General features: G+C 46.9%; 1 protein-coding gene across 6 annotated transcripts in view; it reads right to left on the bottom strand.

The window, feature by feature from the left end:
• Positions 1-25,959, bottom strand: part of PEX14 (peroxisomal biogenesis factor 14) — a 134,394-nt gene that overhangs the window by 99,605 nt on the left and 8,830 nt on the right. For all 6 annotated transcript variants that reach the window (XM_003127561.4, XM_084962771.1, XM_084962770.1 and 3 more), the window contains exon 2: positions 16,738-16,785. In XM_003127561.4, coding sequence (XP_003127609.1) covers positions 16,738-16,785 — 48 coding nt within the window. The remainder of the gene's footprint in view (positions 1-16,737; positions 16,786-25,959) is intronic.

The raw sequence follows: 25,959 nt of genomic DNA, 5'->3' as shown, positions 1-25,959 counted from the left end.
AAAAACTTTTTGCCCAGACTCTCTCTCCCACTAAATGGGTTTCCTGAGTACCGCTGAGCTGCCTCTTTTTCTTCTTCTTTTTTTTTTTTAGGGTGGAACTTTTCTGCTCAAGGAAGTCCTCTTCTTGCTGTGCTCCAGGGGATTCCAAACGCAGCTCGCAGTCGGCACGCGATTTTCAAGAACGATCAAAATGGCAAGCGTAGGGTGGCAAAACCAGCCAACAAGATAACTGCCTTTAAGGGGGGAATCTCAAAATGCAGACAAACATCTCCAAAAAACACCACCTCGATTTGGACAGAGAAACAACTTTTCTTTTGAAATCCAGTTTCTCCAGCATGACCTCCCTCTCTCAACTACAGACAATAGAGCGACAGTGACACCCAATGGCCTATTCATTCAGTCCCAACTGAGCGTTCCCCGTGGCTCTCCCCACAGATGGGTCTCGGGCCCGGAGTTCCTAGGCCAACATGGAAGCTCGAATGAAAATCAGATATCGGCTGCTCGGCAAGAAGCTGAACTATTAGTGGAGGGACGGCTTGCCACGTAGGGAACACACACACAGACGGCACGGAATCACACGCACTGCACAGTAGAGCACAGTCTCCTTCCGACGGGTGACGTGAATGCATACACGCGCACGTGTGCACAGACACACACACAGGTGCACCATACGTGGACTCAGCAACACTGTATGCCTCGACCTGGAGCGCGGGAAGGGATGCTGCTCACTTCGGTTTGAGAATCTGACTCCCATTTCTAATGTCAAACAAACATACAAACACACACAAATACAGACTTACCAAGATAATACGTATATACTATACGGGCTTTTGATACACGTCCTCCCTTTCTTTTTTCTATGTTTTCCTGTTTCTTTTTCTTTTTTGGCTACTCATTACCATTCTTTAACTGTTACAATTTATATCAGCATATAATGTTAAATAATTACAGGGAGCGGAGCTCACTCTAGTGAGGATATAAACGCGCTGTGGGAATCTACAGATTTAAACAAATAACACTCACGGCAGGGGGTGAGCGGATGAATTAGCATTAATATCCTGCCTGGGAGATCCCAGGGCACTGGTACTGCTTAAATACAGATCTTTTCTGTAACAGTCAATATGACAGCTCCCGGCAATACAGCCCCTTTCCCTTTCCCAGTCAATATAGCAGCCAGTGAAAATAGAAACGTCCCTATAGCAATCAATATAGCAGCCAGCTAAAATAAACCCTTCCCTTTTAAGGGCTATATAATAGTCAGCTAAATGGAAGAATTGGCACCCCTGCTGGATAGCTCAGCAGAGAAGCCAAGGAATGAACAGGCCATAAGCACGAAATGATCCTTCTGCTCCTCAAAAAGGCCCTACCCGGGAAGAGAGAAGGCATTCATAGGTAGGGAATCTGGAGGCAGCCTCAGAGGGACATCTGGCAGGCTGCTCCTGGTCCCAGGGAGGAAACACCCAGGTCATGAGCAGGCCACAGGGCACCCCTCACTGAGGTTTAATTAAAATGGTCAGAGACTCTAGAATCCTTGTTCAAAGTGTCAGCTGGAACGAGGGAACATCTCTCTCCAGGGGAGAGTGACGGTTTCCTGACTCGAAACCCCCCCTGTGCCCCCGTCTTGCTCCCTCCCTAGTCCCAGCAGGGAAGAGTATTAAGTTAACAGCCTGTGGTTTTCTGTTTTCCAGCAGCAGGGACAGTGGCGGTGTGAGAAACAGACACAGAGCCAAGTGGGTGAAAACATACCATTCCAGGTTGAATGCTGCCCAGCAGATATACACAACTCAAGTTTAAAACTCAAAGCCATCAGGGAGTTCCCTTGTGGCGCACAGCAGGTTAAGGATCCAGCGATGTCACCGCAGAGGCATGGGTAGATACTGCAGCGTGGGTTCGATCTCTGACCTGGGAACTTCCACATGCCACGGACACAGCCAAAAAAAAATAAAATTTTTTAAAAAACTCACAGCCATCCATCTATTAAATATTGTAATGATACCATATTTTCCCTTATCCTTATCCTTCCTTGGAACAGATGGGGGGGAAAGTTTTACTACAACAGAATTCAGAGGATGGCCCACTCTGAAGGCCAAAATAGACCAAAGGCCTTTAAAAAAAGAAGAAAAAGAAAACACGGAACATTTGACTGAGAGGCTCCTGTGCATTTGAAGTTATTGTTCTTTTTCATTATAACTAGCTACTTCTAAAATTAGTTCAGTAAGATTTATGAATGTGATAAATGTGGAATATAACCACTGACACCAGCACAGGTTTCCCACAAACTCTCCTGAAGTCAATACAGGGATTCAGTTATGCTCCAAAGCAGATGAACATCAGGGAGCCACCCCATCTTCATTAAAATTCCACAATCTGTCAGCCATCCTTTGGGTAAATCCACAGAGGGTTCCTGTTTCCCTGGCCAGGTGTTTAACACCCTGTGATGCTCATGTCATCAATCAGGTGACTCCGTCAAGTGCCACGATGTCAGAAACTGCATGAAGATCCGACAAGTCCTGCTTTGAGAGCTCAAGCCCTTAAAAGCTTAGATCCCAACGCCCCACCTAAGCCATAAGAAGGAGTAGTGCTCTTTACTTCAGGAATCGCAGTTCCACCTCAGGAGAGAATAGGGTTAAATAAGATCAAGGCCCTCTCGGGGTTCCTCCCCATGTGGCTCAGTGGTTAACGAACCCAACTAATAACCATAAGGACGAGGGTTTGGTCCCTGGCCTCGCTCAGGGGGTTAAGGATCCGGCGTTCCCGTGAGCTGTGGTGTAGGCCACAGACACGGCTTGGATCCCGTATAGGGCGGCAGCTGCAGCTCCAATTCAACCCCTAGTCTGGGAACCTCTACATACTGTGGGTGTGGCCCTCAAAAGACAAAAAGACCAAAAAGAGAGAAAGAGAGAAAGAGAAAGAAAGAAAGAGAGAGAGAGAGAGAGAGAAAGACAGAAAGAAAGAAAGAGAGAGAGAGAGAAAGAGAGAACGAATGAACATCAAGGCCCTCTCCCACAATCAACACTCTGATCATCAGGGTCACCAGCACTGGCAGGTCCTGCGGGGGCCATCCTAGGAAATCCTAGCCCTTTGTCACACTGTGATCGTGGTAGCTAACCATCCAAGGGAGGAATGGATATGTGGGCAAGACCCACAATTTTGCAAAATGCAGTCTCACAAAAAAGTGAGTCACTGTTACCACTGGACATGGCACTTAGCTTCTAGAGCTGAAGCCCCTGGTACTTTATAAACTCTGATGTTTGTGGATGTTTCCATTTCTAAACCACACACAAAAACTGGAAGGTGTAGACTCTTGATCGGACAGCAGTAAACCTTGAGAGAACCAACCCATCGTGATGTTAGCAGAGGCTACTTTAACAACAGATACCACGACAGCCATCAAAGGAGGGGCGGAGGCACAGAAGAGAGAGACAGAAAGAGAAAGAATGAAAGAGACAACAAGGATGAAAGGGAAGGAGAAAAGAGAGACATGAAAGGGGAAAATCAGAGATAACCGAAGAGGCAATGCAATGAAAAAGAAAGACGAAAACCTCACTTTGGCATTTAGAGTTTAAAGGTTTCAGGGCATTTTATGAAATGACAGTTGCAATAAAACAAATACAACGGTGAGTCATCTGGTTTCCAACTTCTGAGTCAAAAGGGGCTGTTTCTAGACAAACTACAAAGCAGCTCTGCCGCCTGCACCCTTCACGATGCCCAGCACAGCTACAGAACAGGATGCAGAGAGAGAGAACGGGGAGGTGGGGATGCGTGCTGTCCTTGCCGGTCCCAGTGTCACTGCGAATAAAGATGGTCAAGATTTAAACCATAATAATGGAAAGGCTATCAAGGTCTCAGCTGTAATGTTTCCTCTGATGTTCCCTTTCATAAAATGCCCGCTTTATGTTGCCTACGTGGCAACGGCACACTAAACATCTGCGTATGTGCGAGCCAGCGGGAAGGCTGCAACCTACGTCCCCAGCAGGCAGCACCTGTGCACTCCGGCCCCTCGGCTCATCATCACCACCTACGTAAGCAACCGCGCGCACGCGTGCACACTCCACAAATGCGTTGAGGGCCTGCTTCCTGCTGGGAGCTGAGAGGTGAGGGTGTGTGCCCACCCCACACAGGGGTTAGCAAGGGGCCTAGGTGCCCAACACCCAGGAAACAAACACAGAGAAAATGTATTCTGCTTGGAAATACGGCCATACATCATAGGAGACCTTTGCCAGTCTTACACAAGAGCCTGGCGGTCTCACGGGAGAAGCAACTTTTCCCCATCCCGTACCAGGGCAAAGTGGATAAGCTGGAATACAGATCAGATAAAAGCAGAGGGGGGCTACCCTGGGCACCCACCTGGACTCGGCAGACAAAACTGTAGAGAAAACCATTCGTTTCAAGAGAATAATTCATCTGTGGCCTGCCGCTAACCATTCTAGGCACCAGGGAACCACAAAGAAAAGCAGAAACAAAACCTCTCCATGTTAATATGTTACAGACATGACAAAAAGGCAGGAACTAAGAAGGGACAACAGGGTCATGAAAACCACACTTAGGGATGGAATGAGGTTGAAATCTGGAAATCGGGGATCCCAGTGATGCAACTAGGGACACTGAGGCACAGAATTAGAGAAGGACTGATCGAGTCAAGCCCAATGCGGGGGCAGATGCAGAATGATAACACGAGTGTGTGAGGAGGGCAGCCGGTGCCAACCACAAACCATCACTGGGCTGCTTTCCCTGTTGATCTATAATTGGTGAGTCGGTGATGGAGCTACCAATTATCACTAGGCCCCTGTATTTAGTTCACAGACAAAGGGAAGCAGGAGAGACCAGTTAGTAGTGAGTAAGTAATGGCCACTAAAATACATTGTATTTTACAGAGCTGCTTCGGCAGGAAAAGCCATTCAGAAAATAAAAAGTGAAAGAATAAAATAAGCTAGAGAAACTCAATTTTCTTCTCCCTTCCTCCCAAAGCCACACTTAGGATAAAATGAGGTTTGTGCAGGTTAATCCTTATGAGGTAAGAAAAAAATGATTAAATACATTAAAAAAATCAATTGTACATTAAACCAAATCCAGGAACTGCAAAAACAAACACTGCAGCGTTCCTACAGCCGGTACGAGCTCCGCCAGACTGGTCAGCAGGGGATACCCCACCTGATGGAGCCCACTGAGGTCATGGGAGCTGAACAGAAAAGAAGCAGAGAGAAAAGGAGCTGGGAGGGGTTGGGGGTGGGGCTACAGGTCTAGATTTCACTGGAATAAAGTGATTTCTAGACATTACAAAGGAAGAAATAAAGTGTCTTATAAATGGGGCTCTGGAGGCCTGGCTAAATTCCTCAAAAATCCAATAGAAATAACAATAATGATAACAATCATCATTTGATAAACAGAAGTTATAAACCACTTCGCTGTTAAATGATGTGCCACTATTTCTAGTTATTTCTTCTGTTCATTAGCCGGTTCTATTAACTGCCATTTTTCAGAGAGACAACAGAGAGCAAGCTGGAGAGGTGAGGTTAAGAGGCGTGCCTTTGTCTCCAAGGAAAGCCATGCTCAGAGCTGGAACGGAAGCTCCCACCCTTGCCAGTGCACCGGGGTCCTGGGATGAGAGCCTGTACGAAGGCAGAGCCCGAGAGCACTGGTCACCAGCTCCTCCCACAGCAGAGTCAGCCTGGGGACTCCCAGCTAATCCTAAATAAACCTCACACGGCTGAACTGTCAGGGCTGGCTGGCTTCTCGGTTTGTCCTGCAACCATTCGGTTCTGCCTGCAACCAACCCTTCTCCTTGCTGGCGCTTGCTTCAGCCATATGACAGGAAGAAGACCTGAGAGTCAGGGTTTCTGGGACGGGGGCGCTGGTCGTTCATGTCCACAAAGCATAATCCGGCCACACATCAGTCCTGGGCCCCAAAGTCTGAAAAAGATTGGCAGAGTTGCCCTTGTGGCTTGGCGGTAACGAACCTGACTAGTATCCATGAGGACGAGGGTTTGATCCGTGGCCCCACTCAGTGGGTTAGGGATCCGGCATCGCTGTGAGCTGCAGTGTAGGTCAAGGTGTGGCTCGGATCCCACGTTGCTGTGGCTGTGGTGTAGGCCAGCAGCTGCAGCTCCGATTCAACCCCTAGCCTGGGAACGTCCACGTGCTGCGGGTTCGGCCCTAGAAAAACAAAAATGAAATAAAATAAAAAGACTGGCAAACCCACAGTTTCCTCCTTTGTGTGCTTATGACATGCCTCCTTGAGAACTGAAGAGAAACCTCTGTCAACCTGGCTTTTGGCCAGGGTGGGAGTGGGGGTGGAGTTAAGGGACACGCTGACAGGAAGAAGAGATAACCACGTGACAGCGGTGTTCCCAACACAATAAAGACCTGTGTCCGAGGGAAAGTTTCAAAACATCCAGACGGTATTAGAGTGGCTTACCAACGGCAACAGGCAAGACGTACAAAACACTTTACTCTCTTAAAGACACTGCTATTCTCTTTTCTTCAAAGCAAGTGGCCTTTGCTGCCTTTACTCTGACAGGGAAGGCTTTGTGGATGTTGAGGGGGAGATGGAAAAAGGATTCACCTGAGAGAAGCAGAGAAAGCAGGGAGGAAGAGCCTGAATGCCGTAATATCTTTACTTCAGTGGAGAAAAAAAGCAAATGGCCCAGTTGTGGAACCTTCCCTCTGGCAGCAGGTGGACGCACAAGCAGCTACTGCCCCCTAGACACTACCAGGGACATTGCACCTTGCTCTACAGACAAGAGATGAAAAGATCCTATTATGTCGCCTCGATCCCGTAACCTGTCATTAGTGAGGTACATGGGTGCAGACGCCTCCTCCAAGCACGAGGAGGCCCACATCACCTGTGATAAATTAATAGGTGCCTTTTCAACAGCTAAGATGCATACAAAAGACTCCAACCACAGACAGCGAGTGAAGGCAGCAGCTTCAGCGGAAGCAAGGCTCACCAGGCAGCGCCTGAACAAGCCAAGCCTCTCACCCACACGCCTGTGCCCTGCGAGGTGGGCCCACTACGCCCACCGGCTCTCCCCCCTGCTCAGGCCTAACAGAGAGAAGGGCTCAGCAGCGTGGACCTGGGGTTTCAATCCCAGGCCTGCTACTGATGAGCTGTGGGAACCCAACTGCCCTGAGCTTGTTCCCTCACTGGAGATGGAGGAGGTGTGATTCTCGGGGGTTGGTTAGGATGAAACAAGATAGCAAAGAGACCAGCACAGAGGCCAGCATATCATACAGCAGAAGTCCTCCTGGCCTATGTGATCAGAGCTAGTAATTAGTCAGTTAACCAAAAAATCAGTTAAAGCAGGGGATCATTAGAAATGGTCTATCTACATGCCTTAAACATTTTATACGAACGAAAAACCTATAAACAAACGTACAGTCACTTGCTAATCTTTTGATGTGGAGCCGAGACCTTTTCTTTGAGTGTAGGCCTACAGGCTGATGCTCCCAGCCATCTTTCTTGCATCAACTTCACCCACAACACACCCTTCACAACTTCTAAAGCGAAGCAAGATCTTAAGACATTTGCAAAGCAAACCGAAGTCTAGTCTAGTTCTGGATTTTTATGGTCTTCCCCACTCACACCTAAAAAGACAGCAATCTTTTGAGCAGGTCGCACTTACCAAAGCATTCAGTTTCCACAGAACCTCTTTTCACATTTACGGTTACAAAACACACTCTATGTGTGCCCTCTGTTCACATTCTATTTCATCTGATTACAGCGTATTTAAGGAAACTACCTAATGCACTAACAGATCAATTGGCACACACGTCCAAGACAAGCTGATTCTCTCTTGGTCTGCAGAAGGGCTGTGGGCGTGGATGTGACGGGCCAGGAGCTGCCATTCGGAGCACCCGGGCCTGGCAAGGAGCTTCCCCCTGTGCCACGACAGCGGGCCAGCTGCTGCAGGGAGATGCCTCGTGCAAGCTCTTGACACTCTTTTTAAAATATGTGTTTACTGGTGCCACCACTTCATTTCACAAGAGGATTGCAATGAGTCAAAGGTACACACAAGACAAAACGATACAGCAAACGGAAAGGATGAGGAAAGGGAAAAAAAAGACGTTTGATAAATGTTGTTTACTTTTCCCCTTCTCCATTAAAACCCATTTTCAGCAAACTGGAAAAACTAAACCATTTATACATATGATCAACCTGCATGCCCGATTCTGTTAGCAGCTCCTCCCTTCAAGCTGGAAAAGGCAGCCCTGCCCCTAGAGATGCCCCTCCTGTGGCCCAAGTGGATGGTGGCAGACACACCGAGAAAGGCCTCCTGATGCCAGCCCAAGGTGACGCCCCAAAGACCCTATGAGCACAAGCAGGAGAGCGGGGCTGCCAGGGTCCCCAAAGGCAAGAGGTCACAAAGGTGGTGGCACATCTTCTTCCCAACGGGGACAATTATCCAGACACCCCCTCCACATCCACGGGGGCAGGAGTGCGCTGCTCTCTGACCGGGTGTCAGGCAGCAGTCCTGTGAAGACCCACCGAGAGAATCCCTCCGTGTCGGCCCATCTCCAGACCGTGCAGACGAACTCACAATGGCAGCGAGAAGATTTGTGGAGCAACAGGCATAAATCTTGGCTATAACTACAAACCATAAAAGAAAGGAGCGCCGCTGGGAGGGGAGGCGGGAGGGCGGCAAGTGCGTCCTTCCCCAAAGCACCACTTCATCTTCCCTCGGCTTCTCACGGCCAGAAGTGGGATCAACTACAAGACCGTATTTTTCAAACCCAAACTGGTCTGCGTGGCTTGACAATGGGCTAAAATACTTTAAACTGAAGTTATCCTGGGAAATGTCCTACGCACGACACTTGGTGGTTTGCAAACTGGGGACCGTGGGTTTGCCACATGGATGAGCCGTCTTTTAGGGCACACCTGAAAAGCAGCTTTGGAGTGGAAATTCTTTCAAATAGGATAATGACTGATTTATTTTTTCGGCCTCGCCTGTGGCATGTGGAAGTTCATGGGCCAGGGATCAAACCAGAGCCACAGCTGTAACCAGAGCCACAGGAGTGACGACACCGGATCCTTTACCCACTGCGCTATGAGGCAACTCTGATAATGACGGATTTTTAACAAAAGAAAAATATTTTCACTCTGCCCAAATGAGAGCTCTGTGCATCCCGTCTCCTGAGAGAAGGGGTGGGGGGGACAAAACCGCTTCCTCTCAGAGAATGAGGCTGCGGACAAGATTAAAAACTGAATTCCCTCCATCACTGTGGCCCTGAAAAAAGGTAGCTGAGCGCTCAGCCCCTCAGTTCCCATGTCTCCAGAATGAGGACACGGTTCAGTTATCCAACAGTCAGGGCCTCTGATTACAGGAACCACAGCATATATAGAGTATTATCATGAAAGCCAGGAACCCCAAGTATAAACAAAGCTGAATAACGATTTCAAATTCCATTTCCCTAATTATTACCCCTAAGAGTTTCGATTCGTCTAATAATTATTTGTAAAAGGATACCTTAAAACTGAAAAAACCACCTCTTCATTTACCTGAAAGAGGAAAAGAACTTAAAGGGCACCGCCTCGTCTACTCAATAAACCTTCTCAGTCTGTAATAGGAAGGACAGAGGAGGAAGAGGCAGCAATTTCAAAATCGGTAAGTAGCCTACAGATTATAGCAAAGCCACCCAGAGACGGAACGAGACGTTTCTCAAGTTCATCCATTTCAGCATTTAGTTCTCACCCGCTTCCTTCCCGGAGCGGCAGGGCAGGCGGGCATCTCAGGCACCCTCCCAACAAGGGGTGTCAGTGTTAGAAGAGCAGCCTCTTCCTCGGCTGCTCAGAGGGAAGCCCACGTTTTCTGCTATCTGAGGAGCCCAGAGTTGGGGCACACGACAACATCCGTCAGAGGTGCACGCTGAGACCCACCTCTGGGTGTTTACACCTGATGGGTCCCGGTTTCTCAGTAGCAGCTGTGAGGGGTGCCTCCTGTCATGTGTTGCTGATAACAGCGTAAGTACCAAAATCTGCAGAAGGTTCACTTTTTACAATAAATAAATAGATTTAGGATTATCCCTGTGTCATCCCCAGTCACCTGCCTCCAGACTGACTCTGAGTGGGCAACACAGGTGGAAATTACAGCTCCCTTCGGCAAACCTAACTCAGCTGTGCCCACAGAAATTAACCCTGCAGACTCTCTAAATAGCAATGCTCAATACTTTAGATTTGCTGTATTTATTTTATTTTCCTGAAATCTTTAAGGAGTAATAGTTTTATTACCCCTATGCCTATAAAACACTTTCATAAATTCAATATTTTTTTTGTCTTTTTTAGGACCACACCCACGGGATATGGAGGTTCCCAGGCTAGGGGTCCAATCAGAGTGGTAGCCACCGGCCTACACCAGAGCCACAGCAACACCAGATCCGAGCCGTGTCTTCGACCTACACCACAGCTCACAGCAATACCAGATCCTTAACCCACTGAGCGAAGCCAGGGATCCAACCCGCAACCTCATGGTTCCTGCTCAGATTTGTTTCCACTGCACCACAATGGACACTCCCATGAATTCAATATGAAAACCAACTTTGGAGTTCCTGCTGCGGTACAATAAGATTGGCGGAGTCTTGGGACACAAGTTGAATTCCCAGCCCGGCACAGTGAATTAAGGATCCAGTGTTGCCACAGCTGCAGTGTAGGTCACAACTGCAGCTCAGATCTGATGCCTGGCCCCAGGAACTCCATATGCTGCTAGGCAGCCAAAACAAAACAAAAAGCCAATTTTATTTTCCCAAAAAGTACTTTGAATTTTATAAAATAAATGCCTGTGGGTTACCTGTTCTATATACGCACGTACATAAACATATGTGCATGAGTAAACACAAAGACATGCATTGAGCATATGAATGTCATCCTCCAGAAAGGTTTTGGTGGGAAAAAGCATGAGAACTGCCAACCCACAGTGAGCCTGCCAACAAGTACACCCAAGTACCTGAACCACAAAAAATACAAATTCAGGGGAGGCTGTGCCAGAAGTACCTGCAAGAGGTCTTTCGCAGACAAGCAACCAGCCACAGCTCTTCTTACAGAGCAGCTCACAGACTAGGTCCCTGAATTCATCAAGATAGTAATGGCCTTTTGATTACCAACCTCTGGTTAAATGACTTGAAAAGCAGAAAGGAGGAGTTCCCACGGTGGCACAGCAGAAACGAATCTGACCAGAAACCATGAGGTTGCGGGTTCAATCCCTGGCCTCACTCAGTGGGTTAAGGAGCCAGCGTTGCCATGAGCTGTGGTGTAGGCTGCAGAAGCGGCTCGGATCTGGCATTGCTGTGGCTGTGGTGTAGGCAGCAGCTGTTGCTCCAATATCACCCCTAGCCTGTGAACCTCCATATGGTACGGGTGTGGCCCTAAAAAAGCCAAAAAAAAAAAACAAAAACAAAAACAAAAACAGAATGGAAACCTTAGGTGTCGTAGGTGTAAGTGGATGAGCTGCCCCAGAAGGGCTGAGGGCAAACACATGATGTAGAACCCTGGGCAAGGTCCTGTCTTAGCCTCAAGGAGAAACCTCAGGGATGTGGCCTCTTAAAATTTAAAAAAAAAAAAAAAAAAAAAAAAAAGAAAAAGAAACTCAGGGGAGGGGAGGGGGAATGGGTGAAGATGGTGAAAAGAAACAAATTTCCAATTATTAAAAAAAAAAAAGAATTTGGCATACTAAAAATATTAATCCCCGGGAAGGGATAAAGTACTATGACCATCATCCTTTATAAAGGTATGTTATTGTCATTTGGGATTATTTGGATAGAGGAATGAAGGGAAAAGGATAGAAACAAAAAGCGAAAAAACAAGAACAGATGCCCACAGGTTAGAGGAAGAGATGGTGCAAGATTCATCCATTAGAAAGAAGCTGGGGTCAAAGAGCAAAAAGCCGAAATTCTAGTCTGGCCCAAATCCCTCAGTGTTGTAGGAAGTAGGTGAGAAACTTCATTGCCGAATACTGAGGACCGCTGTGGGCTGAAATGAGGGAGCAGACACGTAAACAAAACCGTATATGTCGTTGCTTCAAAGACCCTAAACTCTCAGAAGGTTACTTAACCCGCAAGATCAGAACTCCTGCACGCAGAGAAGTGTCCACCCCATCTTGAAGAATCAGAACTCCTGCACACAGACAATTGTCCACCCATCTTAAGGACCTATCGAGAGGCAAGACTTGGTCCTGCCACGTCAGTGCAGGCACTAACCTCTGTGATGGGTGGACATGGCCCCACACAGGTGATGAGAAAACTCAGGTCTGCAGAAAATCCACAGGCGGTTTTGAACAGGGCTGGGAGAAGCAGTCTTACTGGGGAGCTGTGTCAAAATTCCCTGCCATGGGAGGCAGAGCTCAGTGAACAAAGTTTTAAAGAAAAAGCAATCGGCCATTTTATCTCTAGCAAGGAGTTTTGTCATCAATAATCAGAGAATTGCAACTGAGAGTGTACACAATTTATCAAGACCAGTCAGGGTGGTGCCACTGCCACTGGAGTTGACTCCTGCTGCACTGCTGCTGCAGTACAAATGTTACTTCCACCTTTTTTTTTCTTTTTTTTTTTTGGTCTTTTTAGGGCCACACCCTCGGCACATGGAGGTTCCCAGGCTAGGGGTCAAATCTGAGCTGTAGCCACCGGCCTACACCATAACCACGCCAGATCTGAGCCATGTCTGCGACCTACACCACGGCTCAAGGCAACGCTGGATCTTTAACCCACTGAGTGAGGCCAGGGATCGAACCTGCGTCCTCACAGATGCTAGTCAGATTTATTTCTGCTGAGCCACAACGGGAACTCCACTTCCAACATTTTTAATTTATCTTTCCCTTTTCTTTTCCAAGATGTCACTACAAATCAGACACTAAGGACCTGCACATTCTGCTGATGTTGTTTTTGGAGGAAAAGTTGGGGGTTAGGGAGTGTAGGGCCTCAGGGGTGTGTGTGTGTGTGTGTGTGTTTCAGGGGAAATTTTCCACTATGATTGTTTTACTAAAGTGATTATTGTTTGTTTGGTTAAAAAATGAAAGAAAGAAAGAAAAGAAAAAGTCTATTCACCAATCTCTAGCCTGAGGACATCATGACATTACACTACTATGGCCAGAGTTGCTGGGTTGGTTTTATTGGGAGGTGAAGAGGATTGAAGGGGCAAGAGAAGGTAACGTGCAGTGTCACTATTTGGCTGGAATCAAGACAGGATGGCTAGCAACACAAATGCATCAATTAGAGACTCTATGACTATACTTATCAACTCAAAATCATTAGCCAGCTTTTATGGTCCAGAGAGGACAGATATAAAAATCAGGCCCGAGGAGTTCCCGTCGTGGTGCAGCGGGAACAAATCTGACTAGTATCCATGAGGATGCGGATTCGATCCCTGGCCTGGCTCAGTGGGTCAGAGATCCGGCGTTGCTATGAGCTGTGGTGTAGGTCACAAATGCAGCCTGGATCCTGAGTTGCTGTGGCTGTGGTGCAGGCTGGCAGCTATAGCTCCGATTCGACCCCTAGCCTGGGAACTTCCATATGCCGAGGGTGGGGCTCTTAAAGCAAAAAAACAAAAAAACAAACAAAAACCAGGCCCTCCTTTTCTAGCAGACAGAGCAAAGCAATAAGGCACACACCCGAATACATCCACCTAACAATGTCACTTGCACGATAGAGACTACTCAACAGAGCCTCTTTTGTTGTAAACCTCACTTTTTTAATAAAGGGAAAAATTATCCCAAAGTGATCATCTAGTTCTGAAGACAAAGAACAAGACTATTTGCCTTCAGCATCCCATGTTTAGCCTTTTTAGTGTAAAGAACAGGGTATCTTCCATTAAGAGAATTTTGTAGAAAATACGCACTCCACTTGGTTAAAAAAAAAAAACAAAATTAACTGACCATGACGTTTCCCTCAACATTAGAATGTCCCATTCCCCCTGGACCTGGCTTCAAGTTTCACAAAAACCACCCCTAAGTCTCCCCTCTCTTCCTTCTCTGAATAATGAGGGCTCTCTTAGACTCCCAGCCAGGCAATTCTGTACCAAATTATATACAATTTTGTACTGTTTGCTAAAATTATATACAGCCTGGTGCCATTTGCTAATTGTTTCATGTGTAACAAATGCATTTTCTTCCCCAAATAAGATATATAAATTACTTGGGCAGACAGCTTAGCTTTATTATTATTATTAATATTTTTTTTTTTTTTTTGGCTGCACCTGCAGCATGTGGAAGATCCCAGGCCCGGGACTGAACCTACACCACAGCAGCAACTCAAGCCGCTGCAGTGCCAGTGCCAGATCCTTAACCTCTTGAGCCACAAGGGAACTCCTTAGCTTTATTCTTCAATTGTCTGTTCCTCCTGAGCACCCAGGAGAGAGCTAACACACATGGCCTGAGAAACCTCCCCTGGGGAGGGCTGAGTGCCGTAGGGCTTCTCCAGCACCCCATGATGCTCTCCAGCCTGCTGCCGGCTCATAGCAGCAAGTCCCCTGCCCCCAACCTGCTGCAAAAGCTGTCGCTAGGGCTCACAGCAGCAAGTCCCCTGCCCCCAACCTGCTGCAGAAGCTGTCGCTAGCCCTCGTGGGACTCCTCTGCCTGGCACCCTCCCACAGCCACTCCCAAGAGGCAGAAGTAGCTCACATAAGACCATACAACTCGGCTGGTGCCCTCATTTAATCAGGCTGCTGCAAATGGTTGGCCAAAAGCAATAAGGGCATGACTGAGAGACTGTGGGAGTTTAATATAAAAAAATTAATAAAAAAAAAGAGGGGAAGGAGGAAGGGTCTACCTTTTAATAGGGCCCTAATTACCCAACTCATAGGATCAGCCCAAATGAGATGGGAGTTTATTTCGGGGGGTTTTTTTTAATTATTGTTTTTTTTATATATATATAAATTGCTGCTATGTGTTTTCTTTCCTCTGAGCAATTATGCAGCAAGTACGTAAAGAGGGGAAAAAATATTAATTAAATATAAGGTAATTGTAGAGTTGGCCTGGAGAGAATGAGTCTGAACTCTGGACCATCACAGGCTACTAGGGTTTGAAGACTGCTCAGGGCCTCCCAGAAAAGAAAGAAATAAAAAATACAACCAACCAACAAGCAGATGCAAAGTACAGCAGGAAAAGGGCCATTTACAGAAACATTAGCAGAGCAAAGGGGCTGCAGGCCTCCAAACACCCAGAAATGAGTGAGGCTGCCAGCTGCTCAGGGCTCACTGCTAGAAAGAACCCCCAAGATTTATTCAGTCGTGCCCAGAACATGGTCCGGCCACTCTTTCGATGAACAAGAGTTAAAGGAGCAGATAAAAATTTTAAGAGAGACCGAGGAAGAAAGGGAGTGGAGATGACGAGAGTGTCCATTCCGAACTTTAGTCCAAAGCTGACCACAGTGTTGGCCTGAGGGGCTTGGAGGCAGCCCCAAGAACACAAGCTCTCTATCCACGGGGCTGCCAAAGCGAAGCCTCCTCTGGCTTTCACACCGCCGAGACCTGGAGGAAGAACCCAGGCAAAACCCAAGGAGAGAAACAAAGCTGGGGGGCGGGGGGTGAGTCGTATTTGGTGACAGCAGGTGACAGACTGGACAACCGTGCTCCCCTCAAATAGTCCTGGCAGGGCTCGAGTCAGCCTGGCCCTCCTCCAGCTCATCAAACCCAGCTCCCCTTCTGCCTTGGAAAGCCTCAGTACAGACTAGAATGCGGACTTGTTCCTGCCAGTGGAGGGCCTCAGGTCGCCTCTTCCCACAGCTGCCAGAGGAGCAGGAAGGAAAACAGGTGAAAACTACAGGTGCTGCCCTCAAACAAAGGCCTGGCCGTACATCCCTAAGTTTTTGATCACCATTCAAAGAAAAAACTAGCTCTGAGAAGTTGAACCTAAAGTTGGCCCCTCCATAAGATGTAGCTGGTTTGTACAGTACAAGTCTCCTCCCCCACCACCCCCACTTTTTAGGGCTGCACCTGCAGCATATGGAAGTTCCCAGGCTAGGAATTGGAGCTGCATCTGCCGGCCACCGCCACAGCCATGCCAGATCCGAGCCACGTCTGTGACCTACATCACAGCTCATGGCAACAACGGCTCCTTAACCCCCGGAGCGAGGCCAGGGATCGAATCCGCATCCTCATAGACTCTAGTCAGGTTCGTTAGCCACAGGATCAGGCTTAATACCCAGCCAAGAGGATGTGCAGCAGGCCCTGAAATGCAAAATAGAATGAAAACAGGGCAGGCAGGCGCTCTGGCTCAGACCATCAGAGCAAAAGCACTTTGCGAGGAAAACCAGCTCCAGTACCTAGCAGGCCTCTTCCCCATCAATAGCATAAGCAGGTGATGTTGGTAATGAGGACCACAAACCTAAATACGGAAGTCTCTCCTTTATCTGTTCTCCAAAGGCCGCCTGAAGTGGCCTCACCCCGTGGAGCAGCATGGCTATTTCAGACAATCAAGCAGCAACTTGGTCAGGCCCAGCAACCCCACTCCAGCTCAGCCTCCAAAGGTTTCAGGCACCCCACTAATTACCACTGATAAAAAGCAAACAAAGCAGGGCATCACCACCTAGCACAGAGGCTTTTAGTTCCAGAAAAGACCAGGTTTTACTAAGGGGAAATCTCACTATTCCCTGCGAAAAGGAGTCAGAAGTCAGAGGTCACAGATGGGCTTGGTCTCCACCCAGCACCTACTTTTAAAGGGGCACTACCGCTGCAAAACTATAGGATCGTAAGGTTTCTTTAAACTTACACAGTATTTCCATTATTAGAAAATGATACCATATATCGTGGGTACTTACCAGTGGCTCTCGAGGTACCACATTTTCACTTCCTGGAGTAGAGTTTGGCTGCAAAGAAAATCAGAAACAAAAGTAAGATCACAGTGCCACCCAATGGACACCAAAAAACCAAAGCTGTTCCATTCTAAGCAACACACCCAAAACTATTTCTCCTATTTCTCACCAGTTTTTCATACTGCAGGGGTTCTGTAGGGAGCTGCCTGTAAGGGGTAACCCAAAGAGTCTGAATTTAGCAGTGAACATGAAGAGACTGTTTCTGGGTTCACTGGTCACAGGACCTTGAGAAGGCTGCATTTGGCTTAGGAGCGCCCGAGGTCAGCAGCTGAGCAGCAGGGGCTGGGGACCAGTACAAAATCCAGGGAAATAGCAAAAGGAAAGGCTCTAAATGAAAACAAAACCTCCCTTCTGCCATCTCCCCATCACGCTGACTGGGAAAAGCAGAGATGGAGAACCAGACCCAGCAACAGGGGCCCTACTTAGCTTTTTCATCTGGGCATCAGTTTGGAGCCAGGACACTGGTTCCCATGGCTCGCCTGTCACTGAGGACACCAATCCCTGGTAGTAAAGAAAGCCAGGCTTAAATCCTTTCTGTGAATAAGCTAGTGACAAGCTGACAGATAAAGAGACCAACCAGCGCGCAGGCAGCCTGAGGCCCGCTTGCCTGGCCCTGGTCTGTTTCCTTCTTTCGCTCTCTCGCCTCACCCTCACATTTAAACATTCACCTTCAACCCGTGGCTGACCTGGCCAAAAGTCAGAGAAAAGGAGAAAGAGAGACAGAGACAGACAGACGCGGAGGAAATTTACAAATCTCCAAAAGAATAAAACAAGCAGCTTGAGAGAGTTGTGATTAGTTTACTGTTACTGATGTTCAAGCCAATTTCCAATTATCTACAGATAATATCCAGACAAATGCAGCTAATCTGTGGGCCTCCGGAGCCAGCCTCCAGCCTCCAAACTCCTCCCTGCTAGTTCAGATGGCACGCGCCAAGCCTCCTAGGAAAAAAGGACAGAAGTGGGAGAAGAAAGAGTCTAGTCCACAGAGGGTCCCCCCAAGATTTCCTCATGCCCAGTTGCTACCATGCAGCTGGCACATGGCACAGTTGGCAAGGACTCTGCTGGAAGGAGGACCCCATTTCCTCATCCACAAGTCCTATCTTGGGGGCCCCTTCTCATCCCAGGACAAGAAGTAAGCCATGAAACTAACTAGAACCTGTGGAAACTAACCAGAAAGTCCCAGGGAACCTGAGCACGCTCTCCTTCCCCCCTCCTCCACTGTCACTCCCTCCCAAAGCTCCAGGCATCAGAGCCACAGAAGTGACAATGCTGGGTCCTTTTGAGGTTTTTTTTTGTTTTGTTTTTTTAGGGTCTCACCCGCGGCATATGGAGGTTCCCAGGCTAGGGGTCCAATTGGAGCTACACCACAGCCACAGCAACGTGGGACCTGAGTCACATCTGTGACCTACACCACAGCTCACGGCAACACCGGATCCTAAACCCACTGAGCAAGGCCAGGGATCAAACCTGCAACCTCATGGTTCCTAGTTGGATTAGTAACCACTGCGCCACCAAGGGAACTCTGACAATGCTGGGTCCTTAACGTGATGAACCACCAGGGAACTCAGGGCTCAAGCATTTAGATCTCTAGCCCAGACCCCTCCGAGGTCTACATCCAACTGCCTGCCTCCTCTTGGACTTAACAAATCCCATAGCAGATTCAGAATCCTCTCCCTCTGCCACACATGTCCCCTTCCACTGCTCCCTGTCTGGGTGAATGGCACAACCTTCCACCAAACTAGGGAGTTCCCATCATGGCTCAGCAGTTATGAACCAAGTAGTACCCATGAAGACACAAGTTCGATCCCTGGCCTCATTCAGTGGGTTAAAAGATCTGGTGTTGCCCTGAGCTGTGGTGTAGTTCGCAGACGTGGCTCGGATCTGGCATTGTTGTGGCTGTGGCGCAGACAGGTGGCTGCAGCTCTGATTCGACCCCTAGCCTGGGAACTTCCATATGCCGCACCTGCGGCTCTTTAAATAAGTGAAAAAGCATTGTATGGAGTTCCCTTTGTGGCTCAACAGTAATGACCTCGACTAGTTAGTATCCATAAGGTTTCAGATTCAATCCCTGGCCTCACTCAATGGATTAAGGAGCCAGCGTTGCCATGAGCTGTGGTATAGGTCACAGACGTGGAATGGCTATGGTGTAGGCTAGCAGCTGCAGCTTCCAAATGCCACATATACAGCCCTGAAAAAAAAAAAAAAAGCAAAAAAAGTGACTCAGTTATACGTATATATATTATTTTTCATATTCTTTTCCATTATAGTTTATTTTTTTATTTTTATTTTTTGTCTTTTTAGACCCCCGCAGTATATGGAGGTTCCCAGGGTAGGGGTCGAATCAGCTGTAGCCGCCAGCCTATGCCACAGCCACAGCAACGCCAGATCCAAGCTGCGTCTGTGACCCACTGAGCAAGGCCAGGGATCGAACCAGCGTCCTCGTGGATACTAGTCAGATTCGTTTCTGCTAAGCCACGACAGGGTACTCCCCATTATAGTTTACTAAAGACTATTTGCAAGAGCCTTCTAATCAGTTCACACACATCCATGTTGGCTCTAACTCATTTTCCATACTGCAAACAGACTACCACTTCAAAATAACCTGATCTCATGCACCACCCATCCCAGTAAACAACACAACTCTGCTAAGAAAAAACTTCTTGGTGTGGCCTTGGTCAGGCCTCCCCTGACCACAGATCAGGTCTGTGTGGCACCACATTCCCCAGCTCGACACACAGCAGACACACTGCCCTTTGCTTCCTCTGCCAAGGGGCCTCTGCACCAGCTATTTCTTCCCTTCCCACTGACAAGTTAACTCATCCCTCACATTTCAGCTAGGCCACTTCCCTGAGGAAGCATCCCTTCCCTGACAGCCTGACACAGTCAAACCTCCCTAGTATACACCCACACCATCTATCAATCATCTACCAGTGACTCTCCAGGGACCGGGTGATAGCCAACTGATGTCTTCGTCCCTCCGCAGACGATAAACTCTGCACAGGCAGAAACTGGCTGTGTTTGCAGATCACCGTGTCCCTGGGGCCCAGGACAGTATCAGGCACAGGCTGGGCCTTCTACAGAATCTTGCTGAGTGAATCAGTGGGCAACAGAGCAGACCATGGTGTGATGGATTATATATCAAAATTCATTATCTTCCCGAGAGCTTCATATTTGGTAAATACAAAGTGTTAACATTTATTTAGTGCCTTCTTCATTCAATTCTCCTAACAAATGTATGAAATTACTGCTGACATGGAAACTGAGGCAGGGGAGGTTAAAGGACTTGCCTGTGATGACTCAGCTAATAATGGTACTGAAAGGATGTGAGCCTTTTTTTTTTTTTTGGCTTTTCAGGGCCACACCCACAGCATACGGAGGCTGCCAGGCTAGGGATCGAATCAGAGCTATAGCTGTCGGTCTATACCAGAGCCACAGAAACACCAGATCTGAGCCTACACCGCAGCTCACGGCAACACCGGATCCTTAACCCACTGAGCGAGGCCAGGGATCGAACCCACAACCTCATGGTTACTAGTCAGATTCATTTCCGCTGCGCCTCATCGGGAACTCCCTGAGCCCTTTTATTTAATCAAAATAATTGAGAGGTTTTTTTTTTTTAGACCACATTTTATTAAGCAACTACCTTACTGCCACCCCATAAATAATAGTGTAGGTTATTAATAGACTAGGCAAAACAAACGCACGCAAACAGCTTTAACATTTAGGAAGCCTCTTTCTGACTTAAGCCAACACTTTCTTCCTGAGATACCACTAATCACTATGAATCATTATCTCCAAGGAACTTCCCTTAAAATTAGTTCATCCCCTAAATAGCTAATATTTGCCAGAGGAAAACGTTTAAACAATATACCATACCAACTGAGTTTCTTTCATCACTCACCCTTTTGCACCTTTTAAAATTATGAGCAATGTAAATATATTCTGCTTTTAAAAATTAAATACGGGAGTTCCCATTGTGGCTCAGCGCTAACAAACCCCACTAGTATCCATGAGGATGCAGGTTTGATCCCTGGCCTCACTCAGTGGGTTAAGGATCCAGCGGGGCCCTGAGCTATGGTATAGGTTGTAGATGCGGCTCAGATCTTGCATTGTTGTGGTTGTGGTGTAGGCCAGCAGCTACAGCTCCGATTTGACCCCTAGCCTGGGAATTTCCATATGCCACAGGTGTGGCCCTAAAAAAAAAAAAAAATTAAATTAAATTAAATATTAGGAGTTCCCACAGCATCCCACGGTGTCTCTGCAGTACGAGGACACAGGTTCGATTCCTGGTCCAGCACAATGAGTTAAAGGATCCAACACTGCCACAGCTTCAGCATAGGTCACAAATGCCTATGATCCCTAGCCCAGGAACTCCATGTGCCACAGGGTAGCCAAAAAAGAAAAAATTAAACGCTAAAAATTTTATAAAGAAAGCTTCCTTCTCATCCCAACAGTCTCCTCTTTGGGGACCCACCACTGACGCTGGCCCCTGACGTATCCTCCTGGGGATATTTAAAGCATTCAAGCAGCACATATATCCCCACCAAGGAATTTAAACAGCAACACTCTCCAAATTCCTCAAACCTTGGTTCCCCAGAGCCTTCTGGAGGCTCAGCACCCCAAAGCCAGACCACCAAACCCAATCTCAGGGCTGCTAAGGGAGAAGCAAGCATTTCCCCACCGTGTGTTTCAATGCACGGTGCTGACTGAGGTCACTCGGACCTTATCAGTGAACTCACACAGGACTTCTTCAACATCAAGCAATAGACTCTGCTCCAAGATGGGGTAATAGGGACCAGATTTACCCTCCCACTGTAAACAACTAGAAAACTAAACAAAATAAATGCCACCACTGTTTGCTGATACCAGACCAGCAAGCAGTACAGGACTGTTAATTCCTGACAGAACATAAATGACATTAGCCCTGGGATCACGCTGGCTTCTGCCAGTTCCTGAACATTTCAGACCAAGGAGGGGACAGGGAGGGACTGGGGAGACAGGCGGCAGAACACAGCAGTCCCATGGCGTGGAGCAAACAGAGACTGCAGTTCAGGCAGGTTGAGTGAGCTGCAGGAGAGAGTTCCAGAAAGGAGGGAGCTATACAGAAAGAGAGCTCCAGAGATCTGCACAGAGGTGCCCTTAAGTCTCTGCTGGATACTGAAATGTGTACACGCATAAAACCAAACTCCGCAAGACTGAAAAAGAGGGAGGTAGAAGCTGCAAGCCGAACGGCTCCCAGAACCCTCACAGGTCTCAGGAGCCCCGATCGTTAGAGCAGAGTGTCCTCACTGCTCACTCAGGCCACTGAGCAGAGACCTGGAAGGGCCACATCTGGCAGGGGGGGGTGGTCAGTTAGATTACCTCTTGGGTAAGAGTGACTCTATATCAGGACTTGAAAAAATGAAAATGAAACAAAAGTAATATAACTACCCACCCGAACAAAACTCAGCACGCTTTAAGACCACAAAATCCAGACCCGCAACAGTGTGTAATTCATAGCATCCAGCATCTAATCAAAAATCTCAACATACGTCAAAAAGTAGGAAACTGAGGAGTTCCTGTCGTGGCTCAGCAGAAACAAATCTGACTAGTATCTATAAGGATGCGGGTTCGATCCTTGGCCTCGCTCAGTGGGTTAAGGATCTGGCATTGCCGTGAGCTGTGGTGTAGGTTGCAGATGAGGCTCAGATCTGGCGTGGCTGTGGCTGTGGTGTAGGCCGGCGGCTACAGCTCCAATTCCATTCCTAGCCTGGGAACCTCTATATGCCACAGGTATGTCCCTAAAAGACAAAGGTAAAAAAAAAAAAAAAAAAATTAAAAATAAAATAAAAAGCAAGAAACTATGACCTACAATAAGAAAAAAAATTTTTTTCATTTGGTTCAACCTACAGTTTTTTATCTCTTTTATTTATTTACTTCTTAGGGCCTCACCTGGGGCACATAGAGGCCCCAGGTCGACCTACACTACAGCCACAGCAGCTGTCAGCCTACAGCACAACCACAACAACACCAGATCCAAGCCATGTCTGCAACCTACACTGCAGCTCACAGAAACACCAGCTATATTTCAATTTAAAAAAAAAGAATACGAAGAGAGGTGTTACAATTTTATTCAAGAATTTAACTCAGAATTTCCATTGCTGCTCAGCAGGTTAAGAACCTGATTAATCTCCATGAGGACGCAGGTTCAAACCCTGGCCTTGCTCAGTGGGTTAAGGATCTGGTGTTGCCATAAACTGCAGCATAGGTCACAGATGCGACTCAGATCTGGTGTGGCTTTGGCTGTAGCATAGGCCTGCAGCTGCAGCTCCAACTCAACCCCTAGCCCAGGAACTTCCATATGCTGCAGGTGTGGTTGTAAAAAGAAAAGAAAAAAAAAAAAAAAAAAAAAAGAATTTAAGTCAGTTCCAAAAATACAAATGTCAGGGAGTTCCTGTTGTGGAGCAGCAGAAACAAATCCGACTGGAATCCATGAGAATGTGGCTTTAATCCCTGGCCTCACTCCGTGGGTCAGGGATCCGAGGCTGCCATGAGTTGTCTTGTAGGTCAAAGATGAGGCTCGGATCCCATGTTGCTGTGGCTGTGGTGTAGGCCAGCAGCTGTAGTTCTGATTTGACCCCTAGACTGGGAACTTACACGTGCTGAGGGTGAGGCCCCAAAAAGGAAAAAAAAAAAAAAAAAAAAAAAAACCCTAAAATTCAAATGTCAAATCATTTTGTTATATACCTGAAATTAATATAATGTTGTATGTCAAATATACCTCAATAAATAAAAAAAGAATTTACATAATCATAGTAAGGAGAGAAATATAAGGTATAAAAAGAAAGCAGAGGAGTTCCCATTGTGTAATGAATCTGACTAGTAGTACCCATGAGGGTTTAATCCTTGGTCCCACTCAATGGGTTAAGGATCCAACATTGCCTGAACTGTGGTGTAGCTCCGATTTGACCCCTAGCCTGGGAACTTCTACATACCAAGGGTGCTTGCTAAAAAACAAGCAAGCAAATAAACAAATAAATAAAGCAGGACTTCTGGAAAAGAAAAAACATGTATCTTAAATTAAAATTTCACTGAATGGAAATGACAGGAGGTTAGATACTGCAGGGAAAAAAAAAAAGAAAGTGCGTGTGCACTTGAAAACATAGCAACAAACTGACCAGAATGAAGAACAGAGTGGGGAGAAAAGATCAAAAAAAGAAAAATATGTAAGGAAACAGTGGCTGAAATTTTTCCAAGTTTGATGAAAACTACAAACTTACAGATTCAAGAAGTTCAAAAAAACCCCAAGCAGAATAAACACAAAGCATACTAAGGCACATCATAATCAAATTCTAAAAATTCATGAAAAAGGAAAAATCCAAGCAGCCAGAAAAAAAGAGAAACATTACCTACAGCTATTAGTCAAGATTAAGAATGGTTTCAGATGTCTGATTAGAAACTGCACAAGCCAAAAAAATACAATGGAACAGTATCTTTAAAATGCCTATGGCGGGGGTGGTGCAATGATAGGGACTGTGAGTACACTGCAGCTGTGGCAACACCGGATCCTTTAACCCACTGCATCGGGCTGGGGATCAAACCCACATCTCCACAACCCCAGCTGCTACAGTCATATTCTTAACCCACTGCACCACAACAAGAACTCCTAAAAGATATTTTCAATATATTTTTATTTTTAAAAGATAACTTAGGGAGTTCCCATCATAGCTCAGTGGAAAAGAATCTGACAGGCATCACTGAGGTTGCCTGGCCTCGCTCAGTGGGTTAAGGATCCGGCGTTGCTGTGAGCTGCAGCTCCAATTCAATCCCTAGCCTGGGAACCTCCATATGCCACAGGAATGGCTCCAGATAAGGCAAAAAGAGACCAAAAACAAAAACAAACAAACAAACAAAAACGGAGCTACAACTGCCAGCCTACAACCACAGCCACAGCAACATGAGTTCCAAGCTGTGTCTGCAACCTACACCACAGCTTATGGCAACGCCAGATACTTAACCCACTGAGCGAGGCCAGGGATTCAACCTGCGGCCTCATGGTGGACCAGTTACCGCTGAGCCACAAAGGGATCTTCCAAAAGTATGCTGTGATAACTTAAAGTAACATACTGTAAACCTTAGAGCAATCACTATTAAGTGGGGGAAAAAAAAGAGTTGAGGTACAATTAAATCAATAGTAAAGATAAAATGAAATCCTGAAAAAATAATCCAAAAGACACGAAAGAGGGAACAAAGAAGAACAGATGAAAAAAACTGCAAGATGGCAGAAACTCAACCATATTTATGCTTACCTTGAGTATAAATGAAACACTCCAATTAAAAGGCAAAGACAGTCAGACAGGGCGGAGAGAAAGTGCAAGACGGAGCTGTATACCATCTATGAGAAACCCACTTTCAACAAAAAGACACACATAGCTAAAAAGCCAAAGGATGTCAAATGATGTACCGTGCAAACATTAACCCTAAGAAAGCTGCAGTGGCAACATGAATCTTGGACAACTTCAAACGAACAGATATTACCGATGATAAACAGGGACGTTTCCAAAATGAAGGCGCCAACCAAGAAGACGTGACAATCCCACATAAGTATGCACGCAATAGGAGTTTCAAAACACATGAAGTAAATCAGACAAAATTCAGGATAAAAAGACAAATCAGCAGGTATAGGAGGGGACTTTAGTAACCCTCTCTTCTTAATAAAAGAGTCAATAAGTCAGAGTTCCCATCCTGGCTCAGTGGAAACGAATCTGACAAGCATCCACGAGGACGCAGGTTCGATCCCTGGCCTTGCTCAGTGGGTTAAGGATCCGGCGTTGCCGTGAGCTGTGGTGTAGGTTGCAGATGCGGCTCAGATCCTGCATTGCTGTGGCTGTGGTATAAGCTGGCAGTTACAGCTCCGATTAGACCCCTAGCCTGGGAACCTCCATATGCTGCAGGTGTGGCCCTAAAAATACAAAAACAAACAAACAAAAAAAGGCTTTTTGAAAAAAAATTAAAATAAAAAATAGATAAAATTTAAAAGGTCAGTAAGGACATAGAAGATCTAAACACTTCACTCAACAGCAGCAGAATATGCATTAGAGCGGACCCTTGAACAAGGGGGTGTAGGGAAGTAACCCCACAGTCAAAAGTCTGCATAACTTTACAGTCGAGGCTTCCATATCCAAGGCT

Source organism: Sus scrofa, chromosome 6 (assembly GCF_054392235.1).
Source record: "Sus scrofa isolate SSC_HxYL_T2T_F1_AM1 chromosome 6, Sscrofa_HxYL_maternal_Yorkshire_Landrace_v2.0, whole genome shotgun sequence".
Lineage (NCBI taxonomy): Eukaryota > Metazoa > Chordata > Mammalia > Artiodactyla > Suidae > Sus > Sus scrofa.
Note: the sequence above shows the minus strand (reverse complement) of the source record. Positions and strands in the feature narration are given on the sequence as shown.